General features: G+C 32.2%; 3 protein-coding genes across 3 annotated transcripts; 2 read left to right on the top strand and 1 right to left on the bottom strand.

Annotated features, from left to right (window-relative positions):
* Window positions 1–2,328: 2,328 nt before the first annotated feature.
* HELRODRAFT_147025 (hypothetical protein) lies at window positions 2,329–3,163 on the top strand (the record flags this gene model as incomplete). The annotated part of the gene is made up of 2 exons (XM_009033292.1): window positions 2,329–2,457; window positions 3,056–3,163. Coding segments are annotated over 2 exons (237 nt in total), but the record flags the coding sequence as incomplete, so codon positions are not given.
* Window positions 3,164–6,096: 2,933 nt separating this feature from the next.
* Window positions 6,097–9,650, bottom strand: HELRODRAFT_189935 (hypothetical protein). Its single transcript, XM_009033291.1, has 8 exons — window positions 9,598–9,650; window positions 9,364–9,526; window positions 9,131–9,271; window positions 8,646–8,929; window positions 8,032–8,200; window positions 7,589–7,714; window positions 7,019–7,162; window positions 6,097–6,575 (listed from the first exon to the last, which is right to left on the bottom strand). The coding sequence occupies exons 3-8, from the start codon at window positions 9,233–9,235 to the stop codon at window positions 6,393–6,395; spliced, it is 1,011 nt and encodes a 336-aa protein (XP_009031539.1). The 5' UTR covers window positions 9,236–9,271; window positions 9,364–9,526; window positions 9,598–9,650; the 3' UTR covers window positions 6,097–6,392.
* Window positions 9,651–10,681: 1,031 nt separating this feature from the next.
* On the top strand, window positions 10,682–14,149 carry HELRODRAFT_166349 (hypothetical protein; the record flags this gene model as incomplete). The annotated part of the gene is made up of 11 exons (XM_009033290.1): window positions 10,682–10,773; window positions 11,409–11,490; window positions 11,640–11,741; window positions 11,828–12,020; window positions 12,136–12,220; window positions 12,311–12,651; window positions 12,751–13,030; window positions 13,173–13,357; window positions 13,571–13,629; window positions 13,777–13,836; window positions 13,940–14,149. The coding sequence occupies 11 exons, from the start codon at window positions 10,682–10,684 to the stop codon at window positions 14,147–14,149; spliced, it is 1,689 nt and encodes a 562-aa protein (XP_009031538.1).
* Between the last annotated feature and the right edge of the window lie 4,528 nt (window positions 14,150–18,677).

Genomic DNA, 18,677 nt, shown 5'->3' with positions numbered 1-18,677 from the left:
CGTTAACTTAACTACTTGACGATGACGACGACGACAACGACGATGATGAAAATGATGATGAGGATGGCGATGAGGAGGAAGATGGGGGAAAAGTTCAGGCGTGCTAAACTTACTTGCGCGCAATCGTAAAAATGGTAATTGAACCATTAAGTGAGAGAAGAAGTTTATAAGTATATTTCAAACTTTTATTTCATATTTAATAATAATATTATTTGTTAATTCATCTTTTTAAAGAATGAATTTTTGAAAGTGAACATGCCAAATTGCGGAAAGTTTTTTGAGAAATTTGCTTCTTAAAAAAATGTTTTTTTTTTCGTTCTTCATGGGCTCCAGGGGCCTTAAATAAATTTTGGGATTAAGACTGCATACAAAAAAAACAGCAACAACAATTTAACAACAACAAATCAACAACTCAACAACAACAAATCAACAACTCAACTCAACAACAACAAATCAACAACTCAACTCAACAACAACAAATCAACAACAACTCAACAACAACAGCGTCAACATTAGCGAAAAAATTTACCAAGCGTTCACTTTTACAACAACGTAAGAAACAATCCCTAATTATCATAAAATTAAAAACAACCAAAAATCATGTATTGCAACCAAATATTCTACAATGACGTCAGCAGCTACAACAACAACATCAACAGAAACATCAACAACTACGTCAACAACAATATCATCTCAGCAAACTCGTATCAGGTGCGTTTCTCTAGTAATTATATTTCATCAATTAATGGCTTCAATTTGAATATAGAAATAGCAGCATTGGAAAGTAATAATAGAAAACTAATTAAAACACAAAGAGTAGAAGCAATAGTAGCAGTAGTAGTAGTAGTAGTAGTAGTAGTAGTAGTAGTAGTAGTAGTAGTAGTGGGAAAAGTAGCGGCAAACAAAAAATACTCTAATGGTTTTTGAAGCAGCTGCAAAATCGTCAAGTGTATTTCAAGGATAGAAGAAGTAGTAGTAGGAGAAGTAGAAGTAATAGTAGTCATAACTTCAAAGTAGTAGTGGTAGTAGCCCTAGCAGTAATAGAAGTACAACTCACGACTAACTAGTATATCAACACTAAATAATGATGTTGTTAATAATGAGTCATTATATAAGGATCTTTTTTATTTGTTTACGTGCGATTTTTTGAAAATTTTTTAAAATTATGAAAAATGTTTTTGGTTTTTCGGAAGAAAAATTTTTTTCTTGCTAGCACTGCATCATAATTGTAAAGATAATTAGCTTGGTATGGCTCTTTTCCTCACTTTTTCACTTCTTGCTTGTTTTTCGTTATTTTCGTTTGTTTTTGCTTTTATGTTTTTCTCTGCCAATGGGGGTTTTCAATATTTTTTTGGAGGAAACATTCATTTAAAGTTGATAATTTGGTCTACTCTTTTGTTTTAAGCTTTTATAAATGAATTTTTTGATTAAAAACTTTCAAAAACAGTTTCCAAGTTAAAAGATCAGATTTCATAACAGCCGCAACCAGCAAAATTATTTCAAATTATTAAAATACCATAATCAAAATTATAAGTATAATAGAAAATAATCATAAATCGCTAAAGAAAAAAATTCCACTTTTCCACCAGCTGCCACCAGCAACAGGAGAACCACAGCAGCCGCTACACCAGCCACTAACAACCACGACGACGACCACAACGGCCACAACCACACAGCTACCTCGCCAACTACTACCCCACACTTCTCCAGTGATTTATTTTTCGCAGGCTTTCCACCCACAAACAATTTCGACACAAATCTCACCGAATTTCAGGGCGGCTGGCGGGTTTATTTCACCTGTCTTCGGGCCAACCGCTCCCCACCAATGGCTGTCACCATTCCATGCACTTTCTCAACTCTCTCCATTTTCACTGTCTCAACCACCAGCAGCTGCCGCTTCGACGTCACCACTGGTGTCGCAAGTCTCGGCGTCCACCACTCCTTACCAAGGTTTAAACTTATTTGTGAATTTGTTTAAATTTATGAAAAAAAATCAAATAGTAATTAAAAATAATTTTGTATGTGTGGTAGTAATAGAAGTAGTATTGTAGTAGTAGTGGTGGTGGTCATGGTAGTAGTAGTGGCAGTAGTAGTAGCAGTAGAAGTAGTAGTTGTAGTAGTAGTAATAGCAGCAGCAGCATCAGCTGTATTAGTAGTAGTAGCAGTAGTAATAGTAGTTGCAGTTGTAGTAATAGTAGTAATAGTAATAGTAGTAGTAGTAGTAACAGTAGTATCGTAGTAGTAGTAGCAGTAGTAGTAGTAGTAGTAGTAGCAGCAGTAGTAGTGCAAGTCACCAAATTCCACAAACAACACAAAACACATAAACCAGGTAAGAAGCGGTGTTTCGGGGAGTACTTGTGCCCTCGTTGTAACCGCAAGTGGATGTCTGGCAACAGCTGGGCGAACACTGGCCAATCGTGCCTCAGATGCTATGTTCTGGTTTACCCTCACAAGCAGGTGGGTCGATGTGTTTGATGGAAGCGTATTTGTTTGTGTTGGTATGTTTGTAAGGAAAAAAGCTTGCATGTGGTACACTTTGCGTGTGAGGAGTTTTATGAAATCCACTTTTTGAGGTAGGATACAAAATCTTTAACATGATTTTGCGGATGTGAATGTGTGTGTGCTTGCATGTGTTTGTATGTGTGTATGTGCGTGTGTGCGTGTTGTGTATGTTTATGTGTGCGTGTGTATATGTGTGTGAGTGTGTGCGTGCAGGAAAGTTTGTTTGCAAACGTTATCTTCTCTTGCTTATAATGCTTGGTTTTAAATATGCGAAAAATTTCATAATGCTTGTCGGTTCAGTTTTCGATTTGTGCAAACACTGTTCGCGTCTCGTTATTCAGTAGATAATCAAAAATGCAAACGAATAAACAAAACCTATACAAACATTCGTACAACTGAGAATAAACATGCAAGCAAACAAACTAACATACAAACAGCTAGACATACACACACAGAAACACAAACATATAGAAACACACAAACATACAAACAGCTAGACAAACACATACAGAGACGCAAACATAGAAAAACACACACAAACAAACAAACACAGAGACCATTAGAAAGCCCAGACGGACTAGATGTTTCCGACCAGAGCAAAGTTCACCCCCAACATCTCTGCCAAAAGTGCACTCAACTCGGCTACTACTGCAGAAAAATCCACAACAGCAACAACGTCAACGTCATCAACAAAGACATCAACATCTTGAATGCTCACACTAACCCAACGAATAACCTCAATAACAGCTGCTACAACAACATCAATAACGCTTACATTAACATTGTTGTCAGCAATAGCAGCAATAACTGTTGTAGTGTAGCTGACGGTGTTAGTTGCAATTACGTTAATCAAAATTGGACTGAAACTCTGTTGTGATTGCTATTTTTTGCTACTGTTGTTGTTGTTGTTGTCATAGTTGCTGATGTTGTTGTGAGTGAAACTGCCTTTTTGTTGCTAACGTTATTGTATTTTTAAATGTTGGTAATGTAATGTCTAAGTTAATATCATTTCTACTCGTTGTGTTAAAATTGTCAACAACTATACCCGCCCTTCGTCGTTGTTATGGTAATTGATGTCATATATAACATTGAATTTGTTGTTGTTGTTGCAGTTCATGTTTTTAATGTAAGTACGCTGCCTTATCACGATGTAGGTAGGTCGAAAGTGAGATATGCGTGCGTATTTATAAACTTATTTATTTCATTACGACATTAATAAAGATATTTTCTAGAAATTTTATATGTTCTTGTGTGCGTGTGTGTGTGTGAGTGTGTGTATGTGTGTTTATGTGTGTGAAGTGTGCGTGTGAATGAGTTTAAATGCATTTGCAAGGTAGATCAAATAGGTTGAAAAATATGATTGTGTTTGTTGTTTTAAAGAAAGGTATATCTTATTAAAACAAGAGTAAATGTTAGCAGTGGTAAAAATAATATATATGTGTGTGTGTATGTGTGTGTGTGTGTGTGTGTGTCTGTGTGTAAATGATTGCGTTAAGATAAATGCGATAACAATAACGATGTAAGATGATATATAAAGAAGATAGTAGATAAAAAACATGACAATGATAATTCTTAAAAGCATATAGAGTAATGAAAATGCTGCTACTACTACTGCTACTGCTACTACTACAACTGCTGCTGCTACTACTACTACTACTGTTGCTACTACTACTACTACTACTGACAAAGATATTAATAATAGTGATGGAGATGATGATAAAGATGATGATTGGGATGACGACGACGACGATGGTGATGGCGTTGACGATTATGATGATGACGTTGATGATGATGATGATGATGATGACGACTATAAAATATTTGCACCTAAAATATTTCCACCCTATACTTATCACATTTGTAATCTTTTGTTTACATTTGAAAGGCACTCCAAGGCTCGCGCCAGCTTAAATATATTGGGGAATAATAATAATAATAATAATAATACTAACAAAAATAATTAGAAAATATGAATATGAAAGAAACGAAAGTTTCGCCTGTGTGTACAATGCATAAGTCACTGCAGTCCAATTCCCAGGACCATATCAATTATTATTATTATAATTATTATTAATATCATTATTATTATAATCATCATCATTATTATTATTATTGTTATTTTGAACGAAAGAAAAAAACGCAACTTTTTTCAATTTTTCAAATACATCAATTAAAAACCAATCGAAATGTTTGTAATAAAAAATAACGAAAGACTATAAATATATATACATAATTATATATATATATATATATATATATATATATATATATATATATATATAACGTAAACTTAAATACAGATATTTTTGGTGCTATTATATTAGCTTGAAATTATACGATTAACATTATTATTACAACAGAAGAAATATTATTTATAAGTAATAAATAATAATGCAAAGAAAATTGTTATTATCAATATTTACGTTATTTTTAAAATATTACGTTAAAATGTTAACTAAAGTTACACCACAATTAAATCCATCTTAATGGTAAATTAGTCTATTGATTTTAAAATGCTGAAAATGTTGTGTGGAGAAAATGGAAGCGAACGTTCATTCATTCATTCATTCAATCAATCAATTAACCATTCATTCATTCCTTCATTCATTCCTTCGTTCGTTCATCTCTTCACTCATTTACTGATTCATTCAATCTTCCATTTCATCATCCTCAATCCATTTTCGCGCTCCGCTTATAAAATTACAAACTATAATTATCATTGTAATTAAAATATTAATGCGAATATTATTACGAAAAGAAATAATTATCCAGAGAAATAAATACCTTAAATATTTTTTGTGAAATTAAGGTTCAATTAGGGCTAACAGATAACAAATATTAATTCTGTTTATTCTATGGGAAAGAATGAAAATGAATCTACACGAAATTTATACAATTAAAATATATATGTTTGTATATATTTGTATATATATATGTGTGTGTGTGTGTGTATGTGATTGTGTGTGTTCTTTCGCGCGCTAACACATGTTTATGTGTCTGTGTATGTATTAAAAGAAGCAATTATACCAGAAAAACATAAAATCACACGAATACAAACTTTTTCATTTACTCACATGTACACAAACATAAAGACAAACACACACACACCCACACAAACAATACAATACAATTTAATTTAAAGATAAGTATTTTGTCATACAATTCCAGTGAATAATATTAAAAATGAAAAATAAATTCCATTTGATACTTGATAATTTGAAGTCAATCATCTATTCAATCATAATAGTATAAATTGAAGATCATTGTATGCGTGCATGTGTGTACGTTTGTATGCATGTATGTGTATATGAGTGTATGTACACATGTATGTGTGTGTATGCATGTGTGTGTGTGTGTATGTGTTTGTCTGTACTTTACGACGTTATTGAATGATATGTACAAGAATATTCAAGTACATCAACCAACTTGTGGCTTTAATATAAAATGCTTTTCAAGTCTATAATATATTTTTTGCATATTATTATTATTATTATTTTGTGTGAAGATTTAAAAGGAAAATTAAGTGAAAAAATAAATAATTAATTAAATGTAATTCATTTATTTATTTAAATGAAAATTGTATTAAGTCCGAAATTCTATTGATTTATATACTTATTCAACTATAATCGAATGTTGGTGGTCATATTTTATTTCTTAATAATTTCTGAAAATAAATTCACACACAACACAGAAGACAACTTTCAAATAATAACCATAATAATAATAATAATAAAACGAATAATATAAATAATAAGAACCATGAAAAGAATAACATCAATAATAATAACACCAGTAAAAATTATTTTTCAATTTATCAGAACACCAGAGGTAAATAATAATAATAAAAATAACAATAATAATGTCATATTGAGGTCACCAATTAAAACTAATTAGGCCGGGTCAAGCTCCTTCATGTCCTTGACCTGTTTAATCAGGTAGGCCTTCTCTTCGTTGAACTGGTCGTCGTCCGTGCGGTCGTTGTGGAAGTTGGTCAAGAAATCGATGAGTTTCTCGCGGTTGCGATAGAGTATCTCTTGAATTGGGCGCGGTTTGTTCGGGTTGGCCACAAAAACCTTGGCGGGAGAAAGTTTAAAAATGAATCTATATATAGAAAATATAATTCTAAAAGCGCTCCACTCTCCATTTTGAATGCCCTTTCAACCGAAGCACTCAGCAGTGATAAATAATTTAAGTAGTGGTTAAACCACATTCCTCTAACACCATCCAACTGCAAAGCTTAATGACAAATACACATGCAGTTATACTACATTGGTGATTAAATACATTTTCTGTCACGAAATTATACTTTCTAAACATGCTTGGTCATTTTATATTTTCACATTATTTAGTTAGTTACATGAAAATACTTATACAAATGCCATCACACACACACACACATCACACAAACAAACTTATCTTCACAGAAACACATGTGGAAAGAAAGAGAAAGAGAGAAAGAGAGAGAGAGAGAGAGAGAGAGAGAGAGAGCGAGAGAGAGAGAGAGAGATAGAGATACCTTGAAAACGTGGAAAGCTTCAAACTGTATATTTCTACTCTTCTGCTTCAGCATGTTCATCATGAGTTTGAGGTTATCTGGATTGCTGATGTACAAGGTCATGATGGTGAAGTTGTGCCTATCCAATAACAACTCACCCAACAGCTATTATGTGGAATAATCATAATTATTTGAAATTATATTTATAATTAATGATAATTTACTAAAATTATTTGAAATTAAATTTACAATTTTATGATAGTTACTATGATATAACATAACAATAGTGATTGCAGGTGACAAAGCCCGTTTCTAAATTCAATCCTAAAAAAAATACTAAATTCAACAAGATAACTGGAATAAAAACTAATAAAAACAATCTAAAAAAGTAAAAAAAAATTAATGAAAATAAATAAATGAATGAATGAATGCCTAAGTAATGCAAAGTTTACATCATAATCCTCACACAGCAACCAAAATAATAAAATAATACTAATAACAATCAATAAATCAATCAATCCTTGTTTATAGTTATGGGTCGGACTTAATGGCAATAAGAATAATAATAAATAATTTCTATTTTTAGCAGACCTTAAGAGCCTGCCTCCTGGTGACGTAGTTTTCCGAGTTGAGCAGTCGGTCGTAGTGCCTGAAAAACTCCTTGTAGTGGGCGTCGAGGAAGTCCGCCGCCAGGATTTTGTGCTTCGTCAACAGGTCCTGCGGTTTTAGGGATGAGATGGTAAGAGGAATAAATTGAATGAGAGAACGAATGAGGAAAGAATAAAAGAATAAATTAATTAATTAACGAGAGAATAAAAGAAAAAAGAATTGAAAAAATGAATAAATGATGGATTAATGAAAGAATGGATGCGAATGAATGATGGAAAGATTAAAGTCTGAATATATGGGTGTGTGAATGTATGGAGATAAATGAAAGAAAGAATGGATGGATGGATGGAGGATAGATGAATGGATAAATAAATAATTAAATGTTGGATGCACAAGGGATGGAGGACAAAAAACAAGAAAAAAACCTTGAATGTAGCAAAGACATCGGAGGCAATATCGAATGCAGACATTTCGACGTAGTCGAACAATTTATAGAAAGCCGAGAAGTTGAGGACGATTTTTGCAAGTTCCTCATACCTAATGCAATCTCTCAACATCTGGCCTGTGTTCAGTGCTATCTCTGGGTTCTCATACCTTTGAAACAAAATTATTCATAACATTTATAATAATAATTATTACTAATAAAATTATTATTATCATGAAATTATTTACATATAAAGCCTTATCTGAATTCATAAACATTCAGAAAAGACCAGAGATAATTTGAAAAACTTTTTATATAAAATAAATAAATAATGATATAGACTAAAATAATGTAATCTATGCTCATTTGTGCCGAAAGACAGAATGAAAAACTGCCATCGACATTTGCATGACAATTTTTAAGATTTAAAAATGCCTGATTGAATCTAAAATAATTATTGACGTTAAATAGTATGAAAATATCATCAACTGAAAAAAGTGAAATGTAAGAGTAACAATGATAAAAATGTGATATAGGTAATTATATCAAATAAAAAAAAACAAAATAAAAGAATAAGAATAGATAAAAAGAAAAGGCAAAAACATAAAAACACACCCATTCATTAGCATATTCAAGATGTTTTGATGCTCCTGAATGTACGTGATGGTCGGCGATCTGGTGCCAATTTTGCGTTTCAGCAAATTTGACAAAATCTGAGCGACATCCTTTCTGGCCTCGAATTCCAGCTTGTGAAGATTCTCAATTAGAATGATCAGCAAATTGACTTGGTAGATTTCTTGGGCCACCTGGGGAATGATGTCTGCCTGGGGCTCCTGATCAGTTGAGCCATACAAGAATGTTTTGATTGACAGCAAGTTCTGGCTTATTTCATCATTTAACTGGAAAAGTACAAATGAAAAAAAAAGATCAATACAAAATTTATTAAAAATTTGTCATGAATGAGCCAACTTTTAGATCTTTTTCAAACAGAGTTAATTTATAGAATCAAACAAATTCAAATAAAAATTTATTTAGTATAGTTGTCATTATCAGTGATTAGTCAGACCAAGAATATTTTATAAATTCTCAACATAACCAACCTTTTGGAACTTCTTATCATTGGAAGGCTCTAGTTTCGACATTGAAACTAAATTATCTTTCAAATGTTTGACATGATCAATTGGGGTGAGCTTCTTCTTAAACATCTTCTTGATTGATTAGAGATGGAATGATGAGTCAATCTAGGAAGGAAGGAATACAAATGAGAACGGAGCACTACTGAGTAACTTTAAACAACGTGACCCCGAACGAAATTAACTGAATATATACTGGCCAATAAAATGAAATATTGAGGATCTTTTTCCGGGTTAGAGAAGGATTAAAAATTAGTGACCGAAGAATATAGGTAAAAAAATACGTCCTAGTAAATAAAAATTGTTGACGTTGGTTGATTGACGCGATTGACGCGCCCACACTTGAAAATTTTCTAAGTCGATCTACAGTAGAGAAACAATCAAACATGAAATAAATTAAAATCTATAAAATCACAAATTAATAAAATACTCACGGATCAAAATATTCCAGAAATATTTATTTAAATAACTCCGAAGCAAAATTAATTACAACCTACATAGAGAAAATCAACAAGCAAATAGGGTTGGCTAGTTATCGAGAAACACCTGAAGTACAAATTTTTCTTTGTATACTTTATACTTCTATTACTTCTATACAATTATATATACATAAGTATTCTATTCATGTGCTATATTGTAATAAAATGTTATGTTACGTTTCATTTCGTCCTGTTATATATGATGTTATCGTATTTGACGTATTCTAATGTAGATATAAATAATAGAAGTATTGTAATAAGTATATATGTCAATATAAGTATTGCAATATATGAATTCAAAGTAGTATATGATAGTGTGATGTGGATTTAGTTCAGTTACATGCATTTATATCCATGTTCAGTTAGCTAAAATTGTAGCGTTAGTAAATAGCGTTGGTAAATTTAACAAATTTGTATCTATTAAACAACATGATAAGAATAAATGATGTGAAGAAATTTGGTATGAAAGCGTGAGTTATGTGGTGGGTTTGGAGCAACCAATATTTAGATTGCTCACATATTTTGATGAATTTGGGCTCTGCAATTTTACGTAAGTAAAAAATTTTAAGTAAGTTAAAGATAATTTTGTAGGTAAGTAGGAAGGATAGAGAAAAAATACAAAACACATTCATATAAATTTGATGCTTATCAGTTTTATTGCTGTGAATCAAAGTAATCAAAAATCATAAAAATCGAACCATATTCACTATATATATACACATATATACAATCTCAGATCTCATCTCGAAATATCATTTTCGTTTTATTATCTTTGGAATCCTGAGCGAAAATTCCTTTGGAGGTTTGTCACAAAGTTGGTCAAAAATGTGATTATTCAGCAAATTTAACGTTTTATTTTCAATTTTTTACTTTTAAGTTTTGATAAATAATATATTTTCGTCATAAACTGTTTTTTTCTTTTTGTTTCGCCGATTTCTAATTATTTGTTCATGGCATAGTTCGCAGTTTGGACAATTACCTAAACCTGAAATTAGTGGATTATTAATTTTACCTTTTTAGTAACAATTTCACGAAGAAAATGGAATCGGATTGGAACGTTGACGTCGTCGGGAGAGAATTCGTGCGACAATATTACACCATTCTCAACCAAAGGCCCGACTGTTTGCACCAGTAATTATTTCATTTCAACTGTCTCCATTTTTTTAATAATTAAAAGATTTTAAATGGGCTGATTGAAAATTAAAGACTGATCATGAATGTGATATGCATCTACATATACATGCTTGATGTTTGCTTCTGTGTTTGTTGGATAAAATAATTACTTCTTGTTTGTTTTTCTTAATAAAAGCTACTAATAAAATTAAAAAAATCTCTGTAGACATATTTCCCTGATAAGCTGTTAATTTGAAGTAAACAGTGATAATTAGACTTAGTAATTATCACTATTTGATTGGCATATAGCACATGTTAGTAAAAAATTTAATATTTTTCCTTAATAAAAGTGAGGTCATATTGCATGCATGAAGATGAGTAATTGTCACTATAATACTGTGATTGATGCCAGCAATTTATTTGATGATGCTAGGCGCCTAGAGCATGTTTAAATTAGGTATGGCCTATTAGTGTTCTCACTAATAGAAAGTTTATTAGAATAATTTATTAGAAAATCTATCAACATTTCCTCAACTTTATAAGTTTGCCTTAATATTTGAACCACACAATGAGTTAATGCATTTTCCAATTTAGGCATACTACATGTCAAATTTTGAGTAGCACAACAACATGAATGTTTGTTTGTTCTGTAGATTTTTCACCGAGGATTCAAGTTATGTCCATGGTGGCATTGAGAAGGCAGGCGAAGAGAGGCCTGCATATTATGGACAATCAGTTAGTTTGTTCACATTTCGTTTTTTTATATCTTTTTAAAATGTATTTCTTACTTGGCAGCTTTCCCTTAGATGGCTTTATGGTATTGTTATTGATTTCTATTAACAATTTAATCTCTAGTTGAAACAATTATTTCGTTTCTGTTCAAGGTCATCCACGACAGAATAGTGTCCATGAATTTTTGTGACGCTCGCACAAAAATCAGACAGGTAGATTGCCAGAGGAGTGTTAATGACTCAGTTCTTGTCCAGGTGGGGAGGAATTATTTGCAATAAATATAATGTTTCTTGAAAATTTTTTTCAAATTTAATTATGCTAAAAATTATTTTTTTTTTAGGTCTCCGGGGAGTTCTCGACGAATGGCCTGCCAATGCGACGATTCATGCAATCTTTTGTATTAGTACAGAAAACTCCAAAGAATTTTTACGTACACAACGATATTTTTCGTTACCAGGATGAGGTGTTCCATGATTTTATGGATGGCCTTGATGACGGAATCAATTATGAAGAGGAATATGTCATAATAAGAGGTCAGGGTTTTTTCTTTTTTAGCATTATATGTTGAAGTTTTTGTCTTTCATTGTGACATGTACAACTAAAGTTTGTCTATCTCTCACTTTATCATTATCAATTTTCTAAATAAAGACGAGAGGCCTGAAGTGGTGAATGTTGAAATGAAGTCATCAACTGTTGATGTAACTGGGAAGGATTTGCATGTTCTAGAGGACAGGTTGTTGTTCTGTTTGGCTTTGTTCTATTCTATCACATATTCTTTTGCTTTTTTTATTCTCTTAACATGTTGTACAATGATTATCAGCAGGGTGAACAATGCACCAACTGCTTACTTGGGAGCTTCGATGGATTCGGCTGGACAGCAAGATTATCCAACTCCTCCCATTGCTGCAGTGGTAGCCAATCAGACGAAACTAGATCATGCTATCAATCAGCTGAGTGAGCATCTCGATGGGCAGCAGCAACTTAATGGACACGTTGATTTGGCCAGTCCAACCAATGATGAGACATCGATGACAGCGGTTGTTGAGCAGATGATTAAAAGCGAACATGCCACTCCACTCGAGGTTCCAACTTCTGCCCCAACACCAGCTATTCCTGTTGAGGCCACTGAGGTCAAGGTGGTTGATGAGGAGAAGCCAACTAAAAGTGAGATTTCTTTTGCATCTATCTATTTATTTATTCATTGGTTTTAAATATCTCTTACAAATATACAACTTATAATTATATACAACTTCTCAAAAGCAGGTAACTCAAGCCAGGCACAAAGTCTGCAACATCAGCCACCACAACAGCAGCCACAGCAGCAGCCACAACCACTGGCTGCTCCTAAGGTGTTCTCCTGGGCATCACTGGCCAGCAAGAACACGACACCCTCTCCAAACGTGGCCACGCCCTTACAGAAGCCCCAGGCAACCATCAAACCAGAGAGGAAGACTGAAACAGCTGCTACTCCCCATCAACATCAGCATGCAGTTGCTAATGGAATCAATGGAGGCTCAAGGCAACATCAACAAGCTCAAAACAAGTATTAGGCTCTCTTTAAGTATTTTTTTGAAGTAGTTTGGAGATAGTTTATCAAAAAATTCTTTTTAAGAAAATAATTCAGTCATTAAATTCTTTGTGTAAATTTGTTTCTTGACTACAATTTCAACTTTTTGCTTGTTAAGATATCCTCAGTCTGGGGATAAGAAGTGGTCTGAGAGCACGCCGCCATCATCCATCTCCCCGTCGACCAACAATGATGATTCCAGTGGCAAGGCACCACCTGCCTTCATACCTGACAACCAGCAACTCTTCATTGGCAACCTCCCACACACCATCACTGAGCAGGAAATAAAGGAATTGTTTGAAAGTAATTTTTCTTCCTCTTTTAATTTGGACAGCTGCTGCATAGCTTGGTTGTACGTTGCTGTTACTGGTGTCAATATTAATCTGTTTGGTTTATGTTGTTAACAGACTTATCAGGTAACTTTTTACTCGTTTTTACTTAATGTGGTTACTAAACATTCGATCAAATATTATCAATCTACAACTGGTATATTGTTGTCTTTAATGTCCAACACAGAATTTGGATCTGTCATTGACATAAAGATCAACAGAAAAGGAGCAACAAGGGATTTGCCTGTATGCTTTATTCATTTTTATATTTTTAAAACATCTTGTTCAAAATTATTTTGCTTATTTGTTAGTGTTTACAATGTTTTAGAAATGCAAGATAATATAATATATTTGCTGTATTATTTGATACACTTCTGTCTTTTTTCTTCCTAGAATTTTGGGTTCGTAGCTTTTGACAGCCATGAAGCAGTTGCCAAAGCCATGAAAGCAAAGGTTTGTATTAGTTCATTTGTTATAGTCTCAGTTTAAGTTTTTTCAGATTTTTGTATCTTCCCTTTTTATTTAATTTCCTAAAAAGTGAAATTAACTCTTACAGCCAATAATGTTGCACGGGAAGCGTCGCATAAACATCGAGGAGAAGAAGGACCAATCCGGAGGAGGAGGAGCCAGAAGGCCACCAATGAGAGGAAAGGGGGCAGTGGTAAACAAACCCAGTGGTGGCAACAGCAGCAGCGGAGGAGGAACTACGGGAAGAGTTGGATCCGGTAGTGGCCCTAATTCTAATCCCCATGATGAAGATCATTAATTCTATGTGACAGCTGCATTATAGGCGAAATGGAAATTTATATTTTTTAAAATTAGAATTATTTATGATTAAAAGTATAAATGGTGATGATGGTGATAATGATAATAATAATATTAATAATAATGTGAATCAATTTGATTTAAATATTATGTTTCTCCTTTTGTAGATCGTTTGTCTCTTTTCTGTTGGTTTCGTTATGTTGAATGAACTTTCATGTACTCAATCATTATTGTTTACTGACATTTATTAATATCAAATCTCATTTGATATGCTGTTTTGGGCCTTTGGTGTTCAGATTATCTTACGAATCTTTGAGCTCATTAGTTTACAATCATTTTTTACTATAAGTTAAACTTTTTTCACTCTTTTCTGAGCCCATTATTCGCAAGATATTTTGAATATCAAATTGTCCACTCACGTTATCAAATTAGATTTGTCCGGTTGCATACTTTCTACTTTTCACGAATGTTTTAACGTTAAATTCTTTCCAAAATAAGCTTTTAATTGAATTATCTGACGTTTTTTTAATTATGATTATAAAAATTTTTGCGGTAAATATATATTTCTAAAAATTCTTGCCTTTGTGTTGTATAAAGAAAGGAGAAACTTCGTCGATGTAAGCAGATCTGGCTGACCTCTGTTTCGGTACTCTAAATTTTCGAAAGTGTGTGCTTTTAGCCGGTCTATTGAAACGTAGAGGCTGTAAATTATCAGGACTGAGGTTACAGATAAAAATCCAGCTTAGAAATGGGCTGTGATGAATGTGATGAACTATACTACTTTGTAAAAAAAAGATGGTGTGGTAGCCCAATTCCTGATATACCACCATTCAGTTTTTCTTATTCTTGTCAGTTTATTTGCCTTTTTAACTGATTTCTTGATTGCACTTATTAACCATATTTAGAATGAGCGTGAAAACGATTTGATTTAATGTATATCTATGATTTTTATGTCGTGGGTTCTACTCTCATTTATTCAGAGATATAATTTCTCTGAATATTTCTGAGATATATTGTATGGAAGACCATATAATTAGAATATGGTACTGATAACCGAACGGTTAAAATCTAAAAAATGAAGCACTGCAAAAATATTTGTAAAACTAAATTATTTCTTAGAAGTTTTGTAATAAATAGTAAGACAAACATTATTAGACAAAAAATGTTGTTGTAAACATAAAAAAATTTTTAAATCATAACATAGTTAAAAAAATAAGTTGTATGTTTAAGGAATTGATGCACATAGCTAGAATAAATATCACGGCCTTCGCTCACTTTCAACGTTCGAACAAGGAGCTAATTTCTGGAGGAGAATTGTGGGGTGGTTTTTATCGTTCGAGTCAAAAGTTACGAACAATCGGTCGGGCTATTTGTCATGCTTGGATCGTTGGCTTACGAAATTGCATGGATTTTAACGAGCAAGCTATATGAAATATTTACTTTACTTAATATGCTTAAAACATTGTAGTAATTCTATTTAATTTTATTTGATAGAATTATGTATTACTATAGTCACTCTTTTTTACGCTATTCGATCATGTTAAAAAATTTTGTTTATGAAATAAACGGCCTAAATAAATCAAAATTGTTATTTGAACAACTATCTTCATTATATTCAATGAATATTTTACATTCTGCTGGTGCTCACAGGAACTGGTTGCTGAAATCATACGTTGGCTTACTGCAGTGGCTTACAGGGTTTCATAGAACTCTTACGATAGCGGTTTTTTGTACATATAATGCTTTAAATAAATCAATATATTCATATCACAATTATTTTTGTCAATATAAATATATAAATTGCTTTTGTCTGGTGAAAAACAATGCCTTACTGAAGCCGTAGGTTGGCTTAATCGGATTTTTTTTTATGTATACAATACTATGAAATCAATCGATCGATCAATCAATCAATCAATCAATTAATCAGTCAATCGATCGATCGATCGATCGATCGATCAACCAATCAATCAATCAATCAATCAATCAATCAATCAATCAATCAATCAATCAATCAATCAATCAATCAATCAATCAATCAATCAATCAATCAATCAATCAATCAATCAATCAATCAATCAATCAATCAATTAATCAGTCAATCGATCGATCGATCGATCAACCAGCTAATCAACCAATTAATCAATCAACCAACTAATCAGTCAACCAATCAATCAACCAACCATCCAACCAATCAATCAACCAACCATTTATTCAATCAACTAATCAACCAACCAATCGATTAATCAATGAACCAAATTAACGGAAAAAAAAAATAAAAAAAATATTTTCAATGCTTGTTCAAACTCGAACAAACACTTAACCGAACAGATCTACAAACAATTTCGAGATTTTAGTAAAGAAAGAAAAACACAATAGTTGCTTTTATTCGAATTCCTTCAAAAATATTGTAAAAACGTAAATTAAAAAAAAAAATTCGAATTTTAAACGAACAAATATAACAAAATATTGACCGATAAAAAATAATTATTATCCATTATTATTATTATTTTTATTATTATTATACACACTTCTTAGTAGTTCTCGGAGAATTATTCACGTGACAATAGCATTTAGTAAGAACAGTCACAGCATATCATAATGACTAAATCAACATACCAAACAGAAATTACTTATACATGCATATATACAAAGTAAATCAAAAAATATCCAAAAATTATATAACCAAATTAAAAAAAAACTAGAAAAAAGTCAACATTTAACAAATTAATAGACATTATTAAAAAGATTGTTCAAAAAGGTAAAATTTAAGGTGACGACGAGAATAGAATGTAGTTTGTTTTGTTGATGTGGTGCTGTAAAGCAAAAACAAACCCATCACACAAAATTAGTAAGAAGTCGCAAGAATAGTAGTCAGTCACCTACCTACAATCAAATTACTCTCAGGGCCCTAGCTTACTTATAATCATTAACTCAACTCACTTAACCTCAAATTTGTATTTCTACGTTTTAGAAATTTTACATGTTTCAGGTATTTTATATAACATATTTTAGCGTTTTTATTTTACTTGAAACTTTTTAACTAATGTTAAGGCCTAGCCTACCTACGATTGTTCAACTCATCTCAATCCCTAACTTACCTATGAATTAAATTAAGTCCGGTAAAGAAAATAGAAGTTTAAAGGGAAACATAACAACGACACCGAATGAATGGATGTTGTGTATGTGTGTTTTATTGATGTGTGTGTGTAAATGTGCGGGCGTGTATTCTCCAGAAACTTCTTCACTCACCACCGACGAACCTCCATTGCACCGACCATCATCTGACACGCATCGATGGAGTGAATTTGACCGGATACTGAAAAACATTAAATTGAAAAAAAATTAATTCATTAAAATAAAAAACAAGCCATTGGAAAAAATAGGCAACCTATCTTTTTGAGATAACACTCAATCCTCTGTTTAAATTCGAGTACTTTTATATTTCCCTTTAATATTATCTTCGAATTGTCATCGGAACGACCATTATGAGACCACCATCTGAAACGTGCTGACGCCCACCACAGCCCACCTCTCATCATTCTGTAGACAAGTTTTTTTTAATTAGCAAAGTAGTAAATCAAGAAAAAAAGGAACGAACGAATAAATGATGAACGATTGGTTGCATGAATGAATAAACTAATTAATTAATCAATCAATGATTTAATCAATGAATAGAATGAATCAATGAAACAATTAATGGAGGAATAATTTGAAATATAGTGATAAAATGAATGAATGAATGAATGAATGAATGAATGAATGAATGAATGAATGAATGAATGGATGAATGAATGAATGAATGAATGAATGAATGAATGAATGAATGAATGAATGAATGGAATGAATGAATAAATGAATGAATGAATGGAGAAAAATAAAAAAAAGAAACTAAGCCATACTTCAAAAACCCTCGTTGTTGTTTTCTTCAAATTGTCATCGGAACGATCATCATGAGACCACCATCTGAAACGTGCTGACGCCCACCACAGCCCACCTCTCATCATTCTGTAGACAAGTTTTTTTTATTAGCGTAGTAGTAAATCAAGGAACAAAGGAACGAACGAACGAATAAATGATTAATCAATCAATTATTCAATTAATGAATAGAATGAATTAACGAATCAATTAATGGAAAAATAATTTAAAAGGTTGAGTGATAAAATGAACAAATGAGAAAAAGAAAATCGAAACTAAACCTTACTTCAAAAATCGTCGTTATTGTAATCTGTTGCACCGACCACCATCATCTGGTCGGCACACAAGATGTCATCCGAACTTCAGAGTGTCAGTCGACCAGCCAACGAGCTGATTCTTCCTACTCCACCATCATGAGACCACCATTTGAAACGTGCTGACTCCCACCACTGCCCACCTCTCGTCATTCTGTAGAGAATTTTTTTATTTGCGTAGTAGTAAATGAATGTTAGAAATAAAATAAAATAATGTCAAATAAATAATATTTTAAAATAATAAAGAGAGTAAAATGTAAAAAAAACTTACCGTCGCCCATCCGACAAAGGCAGAATGTT

The sequence above is a fragment of the Helobdella robusta genome, assembly GCF_000326865.2.
Source record: "Helobdella robusta unplaced genomic scaffold HELROscaffold_9, whole genome shotgun sequence".
In the NCBI taxonomy this organism is placed as follows: domain Eukaryota; kingdom Metazoa; phylum Annelida; class Clitellata; order Rhynchobdellida; family Glossiphoniidae; genus Helobdella; species Helobdella robusta.
Note: the sequence above shows the minus strand (reverse complement) of the source record. Positions and strands in the feature narration are given on the sequence as shown.